An 11,069-nucleotide genomic window follows, 5' to 3' on the forward strand; every position below is an offset into this window, starting at 1 on the left:
AAATTAAATTATGAAAAATAACAAATAAATATTATAAATAAAATAAATTTTCATTTATAAAATATTTAAAAATACGGGGGATTACATATTTTGACCCTTTTGACTGATTATTTTTCCCGATTTTTGTCTTTAAAACCCCTCTCCTAACTCGAAACCGGGCCAAGGGTAGCCTCAAAAATGGATGGATTCGGGTAGTATTTTGCTTTCAAAACCCAACTCACAAGTGAATGCTCATTAGTAGTTAAACGCCAAATTTGTTTTCCAAGGAGAGCTGCATTAAAAATCCCCAAATCCCTAAACCCCATTCCCCCAAGGAACTTCGGTTGACATAAAGCATCCCAACTCTTCCAATGAATCTTCCTACCTTTCTCATTCGACCCCACCAAAACCGAGCCATCATACTATGAATCTCTTGAATCAAACCACTCGGGAATCTATACACCCCCATGAGATATGTTGGGATTGCTTGAATAACTGACTTTAGGAGATCTTCTTTCCCAGCCCTTGACAAAAGTTTCTCTTTCCAACCTTGAACCTTCTTCCATATTCGATCCTTCACAAATGCAAAAACTGCTTTCTTCGATATCCCTATCTCAATCGGCAAACTAAGATATTTCACATGATTTTCAACCATTGCCATTCCAAATACAGAGCTAAAAGTGATCCTGGATGGAAAAGGGACCCCTTTACTAAAATAAACTTCCGACTTCTCCAAATTAATTTTTTGCCCATAAGTTGCTTCGTATTTGTTGAGGATATCAACAATGACTAAACAAACCTGTGGAGTAGCTCTAGTAAAAAGGAGACTGTCATTTGCAAAGAACAAATGTGTAATCTCGAGGCCATTTCTGCTAGCCCGTACACCATGGATCAATTTTCTGTCCAAAGTCAACTGCAACATTCTAGCTAGATAGATGAGATATAGGAATAAACATTGTAATTTTTCTTATTTATATATATATTTTTTAAAAAAAGACGTTTTTTAAAAAAAAAAATTAAAAAACCTGAAAAACACTATTTTCCAATAGTATTTCATAATTCATTTATTAGAAAATGTACAAAAAAGAATCATTGCTAGAAAAAAAAAAGATAAAATAAATATATTCATGATATTCCATAAGATGTATGTCAATGTCTAATTTTATAATACAAGTAATGTGAGAGGAGTATTAATATTTTAGTCCTCGTAATATGAAGTATTATGAGAGTGAGGGATAGCTCAAGTGGTTAGAGCTTTCATCTCAGTTCCAAGAGATCCTGTCATCGAAAAGTAAGGGATCTACACCTTGAAAGTCACTCTGGTGAATAAATAGAGTATTTAAAGTTGGAAGGTGCAATCCTTACCTAACTTGGAAAGTGGATAAATAAAGTACAGTTATAACTTTTAACTCTGTGTATACTTTGTATAAATAGATAAATATTTCATGCATATCACTAGTATATAAAGCAAATCTTGCAGACAGGTCACGAGACAACGACACTTGACGTTTCATTTTTCGGCCACGTGTCGAGCTACGTAGGCGATAAATAGATATTCTTATGATTAGATTAAATGTATCGTTAGATAGATCGGATAGATTAGTTTAGGATTAAAAAAAACTATACATAAATTTGTTTATAATTATTTTGGAAAAAAAAAATATTTTTATTGACAATAGAATTTAACTTATAGCAACACAATTAATGTGAATATTCAATATATACCTTTTTTTAAAAAAAATTGAATTCATTTAATGGCTACCCTTAAAATTCTCCTGCTAAATATTCCCTCTATCCCTTAAAACAAAGCCTTTTTCAAACATTTACTACTCACATAATAAAGTGAAAAAGCCTTTTAATCTAGGGACGGAGGGAGTACATTGTTTAAAATATTTTATAAATTACTGTAAGAATTTTAATTTTTCATCATGTTGTTTTTTAAGGGGGAAAAGAAAAAGAGAAATTAAAAAAAAAAGTATTTAAGCGGGAAAATTTTTGTTGTGAATGTGACATGTGTACTTAAGGGATAACTCTGGTGATTACTTTAGTATATAACTAGGTTTGAACCCGTGCGATGCACGGTTTATATAAATATTTTGTAAATTTAAATTTTTTTATTTTAATCATAATTATGATATGACATCTGTTCAATGTTGTCTAATTTATAGTTCAATATAGGAGGTCGTTTATTAGTGTGCTATTTAAATTGCTTCAATTTTCTACGATAAATTGATAGGTTTTAGTTGTAATGTAGAAGCTTCCAATATTTAAATAAAAAATGACATCATCTTTGCATTTAGGCGGATTTGTTTTTATTGAGAAAGAGACACGTGGGTAATGGTGATGTCAACAAGTTTTGTTTTAGTAGTAGTTAATAGATTTTTTTTATATATTTATTTATGTGCTAAAATTTGTTATATATTTAGATAAAAATCCTAATATCAAAAGATAATATTTTATATTTAATTAATTTAAACTGGAAAAACTCATTCGTCAATTTTGCTTACGTGTCATTTAATTATTTAATTCTAAAATAAATTAATATTCTCGTATTTAATTGGCTACCACTAAAATTTATTATCCTACATGGTGCGCTGAAAAAATCAAGCCCTATGTGGCTCTTTAAAAACTCGAGAAAAAATTCCCCTTTGTATATGGAGTGATAAGTAATGAGTATACAACAATATTGATGCCAAAGTCAACTTTCGTATTTTTAGTTTTAAACCTACTTAATCCTAAAATCTAGCAAGTAAAAAGAAAGTGATTTTTTTAAAAAAATTAAATAAATTGATGACTTCATAATCTATATCTATATCTATACTTAGTATTTAAAAAGTATAACCAAGAAACTAAGAAAGACACATGTCCCCATCCATTCTATTACACTTCACTAACCATAGTGCCACATGTCATTTTACACTATTAATTTTTTATTACACCATTTTTTTTAATTCTTTCATTAAACTTATACTTCATCTTTCATACACACTTCATCTCTCCCCTTTAATTCAACCTTTTTCTATTCTCTCTTTAATTTTAGCCCTTCCACCTTCTATTTAAGCCTCTTTTTCGATTAACGTTCCAAAATTTTAATTTCTTTAATCATGTTTCCGATTACATATTATACCATATAATGACTTACTGATATTTCCTCACTTATCTCTCAATACAATTTTTCCGATTTCATATTATACCCTATAATGACTTATAGATATTTTCTCACTTATCTCTCAATAAAATTTTATATGAATAACCCATGCATTGCATGGGTCAGAAGGCTAGTTAAATTTGGAGGGAAAATTTTATATGAGAACTTGACACGTAGGACACTTTAAGGAATTGATGACATCAGCACGTTTTGTTTTATTAATAGTTAATAGATATTAGATTGATGTTATGGTCATGTATCATTAATTTTAAAATCTAACATATAAAAAAATATATAAATACTAATTACAATTATTATTATTATTATTATATATTATTATAATTATAAGAAAATTTTGTCTAGAACTACCCTAAAGATAGGGTCATTTGTGAACAACTACCCATTTTTTTATTTGTTTAGAACTACCCACAAGTTACAAAACGATTGGGTAACACTACCCATTAACGTTTTCCGTCCAATTAAGACGTTATTGGACTCACTTTTTCACTTTTCCCACTTAATTAACTCCCCTAATTACCTTCTCTCTTCTTCCTAATTAACTTCCTCTCCATTCTCACTCAATAATCCAAAAGATTATACTCAATTAATTGAACACAAATTCTCAATTATTCAAGTAATGTTTCACACTTTCCTTTTAATTCATTGTTTATTGTATTTGTATACAAGTTTTAATTGAACGCAATTAACATAATTAGGGTGTAAATTAGGGATTCGGATTAGGGTTTATGGGTTCAAATAAATTTGGGGGTTTTGATTTCTAGGATTTAGGGGTTTAATTGAGTTCTAGGTTTCACTTATTTTGACTTTGAGATTGAATTCAATTGCACTTTAATTACTAATTGGCCATTGCAGTTGGTAGGATGTCTAATTGGCCATTGTAATTGATAGGATGCCTAAATTTAGGGGTTTTAATTTCTAGGGTTTAGGGGAAATTAATTAGGGAAGAGGGAGAAGGTAATTAGGGGAGGTTAATTAGGGAAGAGGTAGAAGGTAATTAGGGGAAGTTAATTAAAGAAGAGAGAGAAGGTAATTAGGGGAGTTAATTAAGTGAGAAAAGTGAAAAAGTGGACCCCATTAACGTTTTTTTGGACGGAAAACGTTAATGGGTAGTGTTATCCAAACTTTTATTAACTTCTGGGTATTTTTTAACAAATAAAAAAAAACGGGTAGTTGTTCACAAATGACCTTATCTTTAGGGTAGTTATAGACAAAATTTCCTAATTATAATAATTTTACAAAACAAACCCACACTTTATAAAATGGGTATCATGTAATAGTTTATGGAGTACTTCCTATTATAAAGCCAAAACTTTATAAATGGTTGGCAGGTGCTTTTGTCAACCATGTGTTAATGACTTGAATTTGGCTTTTGGCAGAAAAGGATTAGTGGATTACTGATGATTTGAGATTGAACCTTTTGGTAAGTGTGTTAATCAGCTAATTCTTAATAATTAAATTGACTGGATGTTCATGTATTTGACTACTTGATTTCATTAAAATAAATAATACAACTATACAAGTGCTTGTTAAAAAAACTAATAAATAAAAATTAATACATTTATTAGTTTAATAAGTGCTGCAAGATTTTACTCCTCTGCAGTCTCTGCTAATGCAGTATATTTGTCACGCATAGGATCCTTTGAGGGCTTTGAGTCTTTGACATGCAACTATACAAGTCTGAGAAAAATATAATATATGGAGTACTTTGAAATTTTTGTAATATGCGACATTACTCCGTATGAACTGGAATACTATAAATAATGGTAGCTCAGAGTGAGGGATAGTTCAGGTGGTTAGACTTTCCGTTTCAGTTTCAGGAGAGATTATGGGATCGATTCTCACCCCCGCCCTTGTGGCTCTCTAATCACCTAAAAAAAATAAAAGATTTTTTTCTTTTTTTAGGTTGGTAAGGATTAAGGAGAAGGGTCCTATCAGGCCGGAACTTGTCATAGATCCTCTCATTCCGAATTAACAGGCTAGACACTTTAAAGTTGGGGGAGGAGAGTAAGGGAATTTTCACCCAAATTAAAGTGTCAGCAGTGGGGTTTAGTCCCAGAAGATTTAATTCCCATAAATTTACAATTCATGGAAAGTTCTAATTCTTAAGTGAACCAAACAACACCCAAGACAATGATAGCTATAGTTAACACACTATCTTGTGCATTTCTATTTTTCCTCTGTGTGCCGTGTCTTACCTTAAAAAAAATGTTAGCCTCTTTAAGTGAATGTCAATTATTTTAGCCCGTAAGATAGAATTGTATGGGGTGGTGTGAACACACACACCCAATTTTAAATTTTGTTTACATCGTTATGTCAATGGCTTTTAAGTCTTGAAAAAAAAGTAATAAAGATAACACAAATTGTGTGTGTATATATATTTGAAAGGAAAATTTGACGACAGTTAGAGCTGTCAAAAGTTGACACAACATGATAAGTCGACACAAACCCGACCCGAAATAAGTGGGTTTGGAAATAAATTCTCGAGTCGTCTAAGTAATTGGGTCGACATGAACTCGACACGAAATTAAACGGGTTAGGTTTAAGTTGAAATTTTTAACCCGAAACTGACACGTATAACCCGTTTATATTGATGGGTTGAATGTCACTTGTTTAACCAAATTCGACATGCCTAACTTGTCTATTGAAATAGTCAGAGTTAGGGGTGTTTGTTGTGCGGTTTGCATGGTTTGCATCTCAAATCACACCAAACCGCAAAGTTGCTGTTGGTATTATTTTTTTTTTACATCGCACCGCAAAATGTGATTTGGAGTGGTACATTTTGCGATTTAACCAATTTTTTAAAATAAATAAATAAAAACAAAACTTTAACTTATCTTGAGATTATTAATTTATAATTCAGATATTAAACTTTTTTTTAATCTTTAATTAGCTAATAGTCACATATTAGCTTTTTTTTTTATATACATTTTTAATAAAAATATAGTATAAAAATCACAAAGTGCATCAAAGTGAGGTTTGAACTAATTTTTTTTGCAAATTGCATCAACTGCAAATTGCGATTTGGCGAGCACTCTAAACAACCCTAGTCAAAATAATTGATTTTATTATGCCTCCTAAGTACATAATTTGGTATGTAGTATAAATATTTTAGTAAAAACTTTTTGCAAGCAAAATTTATGGATTGGGCGGACAAATTTTACTACTCTTTCACTTAAAGTCTGCTATAATAAAAACTTATCCTTAGTCACCCACCCTTAATTAGCTTATTATGTACTAAACTATTTAATGTCTAGCTTGCTTGACTTAATAAAGATATGCGGGTAAAAGATTACTCGGGTAACTCTTTTAATAAGCAGGCTAGATTTTGGTCAAGAATTTTCAACCCGTTTAATAAATGGGTTAGGTTTAGGTTAAGGTTAAGGATTTATCAACTCATTTAATATCGACACGACCTATATGACAACCCTGACAGCAGCTATCCTAACCTACACCGCTTTAACACTCACCCTCTTCTTTTAGGCCTTGTTCTCTTCACCTTAGATAATACTTCCTCAGTCTCTTATTACATGTCTATTTACCTTTATTATGTTTAGTAATAAATGTTAAAAATAGGCATGTAAATAAGGGACGGAGGGAGTAATATTTAGTAAAACAATCCACTAAGGGCCTGTTCTGACTGACTGAACTGAACTTATAAGAGCTGAACTGAACTGAATATTTTATGAGAGAAATAAATTAAGAATTAAACTGAACTGAACTTTAGAGCTGAACTAAAGGAATATTTTATGAAAGAAATAAATTAAGAATTGAACTGAAATGAACTTATTAAAGCTGAACTGAACTGAAAATAAGCTGAAGAGAACATGCCCAGTAACAAATATGTGAAATAAGTTGAAGAGCAAACCCTAAATGGATACAACAAAAGAAAATGAAAGGAATATAGTAGAGGTGATCGAAGGACGACCCATGCCTAACTAAGGCAACAAAAAACAGCTCGCCTTTTGAGGTCGGGTAAAGTTTCAGGCCAAAATTTGCTTCCCAAACATATAAACTAGTTAAATGAAAATCGTTAAAATGCATGCTCAAGTTCGCCCACATAAATTATTTTTTATTTTATTTTATTATTTTTTTTTTAAAAAAAAAGGACGAGTCAAGCCCAACTTGACTTCAAGCCGGAAAAAAAAAATCTATTTAAAGACCTCCCAATTTCAAGCCAAGCTAAGTTTGATCAGCTCTAAAATATAGATTTCTAGGTTTTGATTGTATAATTTTATTATGGTCGATGATAGAGAGACATAATGAAGAAAAAATGGAGGTTTGTTGATGACAACGGTGTCGTATGGTGTTAACAATTAATGGTAAACGATTTCGTGGTGGTGTGGTAGAGAGAGAGAGAGAAAGAGAGAGAGAGATAGATTAAAGGCGTGAATATGAAGTAAAAGTAGGAGCACTAGTAGAAAAATTGAAAAAGGCACCGCTCAATGGCCACCGGTTTTTGAAAACCGATGGCTTAATAAATGGGCGGGATGAGGCAAAACCACATTGCCACCGGTTCAAAGAAACCCGTGGCAATAATGATAAAGGCCACCGGTTTTGAACCGGTGGCAATAATTAGTTAAAAAAAAAGCCCCCCTTATAAACCCCAAACCCTACCTCTTTTAATTACCTCTCATCAGCCGCTCCTCTTTCTCTCTCCTCCCCCCTCTCCTCTTTCTCTCTCCTACTCTCCCCTCTCTTCTCTGTTCTCATCTCCTTCTCATCCCCTATCTTCGATCTCCTTATCCTTCTCATCCCATATCTTTCTTCGATCTTTCGATCTCCTTCTCGTCTCCTTCTCTTTCAATTCCAAGACCAACACCGCGAAGACATGCACGAGTTTAGGGTTTTAATTCGATTTAATTCTGGGTTTTTTTTTCCTTTTTTTTTGAGTTCGTGAAAATCAATCCGTTTTCAACTCTTTTTGTTTTTTTGAGTTCGATTTAATTCTCAATTTGTTTTTAATTCTCGTTTTGAAAATCAATTCGATTTGTTTTTTTGAGTTCCATTTAATTCTCGTTTTTTCACTGATTTCTGGGATTTTGTTTATTTTTTTTCTGGGTTTTTTTTCTGAGTTATTTTTCTTTTTTTTCCTGGGTTTTTATTAAATTTCTGGGTTTTGTTTTAATTTGTGTGTTTTTTCTGGGTTTAAAACTGATTTTATTCGATTTATTTTAATCTATTTTGGGATTTTCTGGGTGAAATCGATTTGAAGTCGATTTTTTTTATTTTAATCGATTTGATTTCGATTTGAATTCTGGTTTTTTTTATTGAGTTCTTGGTCATCAATATCTGGGTTTTTTTCTGGGTTTTTAACTAATTTGTGGGTTGTTTTTCTGGGTTTGATTTTATTCGATTAAAGGGTACATGCAGATCGTCCTTTTTTTTTGCAGTTTATTTATTTTAATAGATTTATTTTTTTGTTTTAATTGGTGCAGGTATGTTGATTTAATTTAAATCGAAGAATCAAGCCGAAGAATCAAGATGCAAGAATTTTGATTTTGATGTTTAAATTTTTTTTTTTGATTTATATTGTAAATTTTTTTTATTTATAGGCTTATTTATATGTTGTAATTGTTCGTTTTTTTTTGTAGGAAATACTTTCGATTTTATTGATCTATATTGTAATTTATTTTTGATTATATATTATAAATTTTCGATTATATTTATCTTTATTGTTTGATTTGGATTTTGATGTTCTTATTTTTTTAATTTTTTTTTCTATTATATTTCTTTAAGAAAAAGGCAAAAAAAAATTACATAATGGACATTGCCACCGGTTAACCGGTGGCATTTATATTTAATACAAAAAAAAATAAAATAAAGCGCCAACTGTTTTTGCCACCGGTTAACCGGTGGCAATACTTAATTTTGCCACCGGTTTTGAACCAATGGCTTTTCAACTGAGTATTGCCACCCCCCAAATGACCACCGATTCAAAACCGGTGGCAATGGGGGGTTTTCAACCGGTGGCCATTAGCAATTTTCGCCTAGTGGAGGTGAATTTTGGTTAGTGTGTTATCAATAGTTGTTCATTCAAAGTTCAATTTTATTCATCTCTCACATTAAAGGGCAAGGGGGGCCTGGTCGGGGCCCGACCCCCGTAGGCCAACTGACAACCCTGTTTATTTTGTAGGTTGGCACTCGAACCTAGTTTATTAGTTTGCCAATTATTTTGATAAAAACTTACTTTTTGTTTTCCCAATATTCTAAGGGCTTGTTCACTTCAGCTTAATTCCAGGTCAGGTTAGATCCAATCATTTCAGTTCAATTTAGCTCCTAATGTCCTTCTCTCATAAAATATTCATTCAACATCTATTCAGTTTAGTTCAGCTCTAATCAGATCAGTTCAGTAAATGTGAACAAACTCTAATTTGCTAAAGGAAAATGTAACAACAATAAACCAACCTTTGCTTCATTCTCCCCAAATGGACCAACCTTTAAATCTTCCCAAAATAAATACAAGTTTGTATTTTTTTCTCCCATATTAAACCCAAATGACATGTGACCTGAACAATTGGTCATTCTTTTTTTTTCCTCATTTAATTATCTTTTTAAATTAAAAAAAACTAACGAAACAAAAAACAAAACAAAAAAAATAAACCACCACAACCCTCCTCCCCAACCCACTGCCACCCACTCCCCCCTCCCAACTAGAGATGAATTTAACCAATGGATCACTCGCTCACCCGCCTTATTAGACGGGATAAAAACCCCTGGTATAAACAGATGATAGACGGGTGACAAATTAACAGATGTGGGTGATGGATCGGATTCGTGTGGATAATTTTCACCCATCACCCGACCCGTTAACCTGACCCATCACATGAATATTTCAAAAAACGATTTTTTTTTATGAAATTTATTTATGCTGGGTATGGGCTTACGAAGAATATTAATTGGTCTACGAGTAAGACCCACTAATCTCTCTCCTTGTTTAAGAGAGCTTTCAAAAAAAAATTCCATTCTCCTTCTTCAATTTCATTATTTTTTACACTGCACTTCAATTTCAATTTCATCAATTTTCCCCCTTTTTCTTCCCAAAAGCAATTGCAAAAAAAATTGCAGAATTTTTGGAAATCGAAACCAACCTAATTTAGTTAAAAGAGAGAAAAAAGAAAAAGGGTAGAGAGCCATTTCTCAATTAAGAAGGTAAAAGTCAGTCAACCGTGGTGGCATAAAATTGGTATGCTCAAAGGTTTTGAGTGTTTACCATGGTCAGCTAGCATCAAGGTAAACGACACTAAATGTTACCCGAACCATCCGCTTCACCAGGTGATAGATGGATGGATTCGGGTGGGTGCATTAGCGGGTGGTGGATGGATCGAGTGGGGTGGATGGAGGTGGGTGATGATCCACCCGCCCTGAATCCCGATCCATTTTCATCCCTACTCCCAACCCCTGTCGACGCCCAACCCACCACCAGGTGCTGATGACCATACGCCCTCCCTTTCCTCCTATACCCCACCCAAAACCGTTGAAGCTAAGCCACCTTAAATGGATAATTTGCGATTTGCTAAGTTTTGCGATTACAGGGAAGCTGTGGTTTGGTACAATTGATGCGTGGCAACCAGGTGAAGTTGGATGCGGGGTAATATGCTGATGCGGGCTGATATGGTGGCCGGATTTGTGGCGGTGAGGGTGAAGTCTATCTCATAGCTGTTACTGTGCTTTCTGGATACCTTTCCGGTAAATAGCGCAATACTTCTTCGTGAATCTCAGTGCAGAGTTTGGTGGCTAATTTTTGGTGAAGTAAAAATTGAAGGTGAGAGGAAAGTTGGGCGGTGGTGTTAGGTGGTGATTGTTGCGGGCTGCTTTGTTTAGAGCTGATATGTCTATTTTATATAGTGTTTTACCCCCGTCCCTTGGTCATAATTAGTAGTGTTTTTGGCCTTTTAGGGCCACTTTTATTACTAATATGTGT

At 32.8% G+C, this 11,069-nt stretch overlaps 1 protein-coding gene across 1 annotated transcript; it reads right to left on the bottom strand.

Annotated features, from left to right (window-relative positions):
* Positions 1-241: 241 nt before the first annotated feature.
* On the bottom strand, positions 242-901 carry LOC145626189 (uncharacterized). The gene has a single exon (XM_081678619.1). The coding sequence runs from the start codon at positions 899-901 to the stop codon at positions 242-244; it is 660 nt and encodes a 219-aa protein (XP_081534745.1).
* Between the last annotated feature and the right edge of the window lie 10,168 nt (positions 902-11,069).

The sequence above is a fragment of the Chenopodium album genome, chromosome 4 (assembly GCF_948465745.1).
Source record: "Chenopodium album chromosome 4, dcCheAlbu1.1, whole genome shotgun sequence".
In the NCBI taxonomy this organism is placed as follows: domain Eukaryota; kingdom Viridiplantae; phylum Streptophyta; class Magnoliopsida; order Caryophyllales; family Amaranthaceae; genus Chenopodium; species Chenopodium album.

Coding starts and splice junctions, on each gene's coding strand:
- LOC145626189 (XM_081678619.1), bottom strand. CDS start 901: ATGTTGCAGTTGACTTTGGACAGAAAATTGATCCATGGTGTACGGGCT.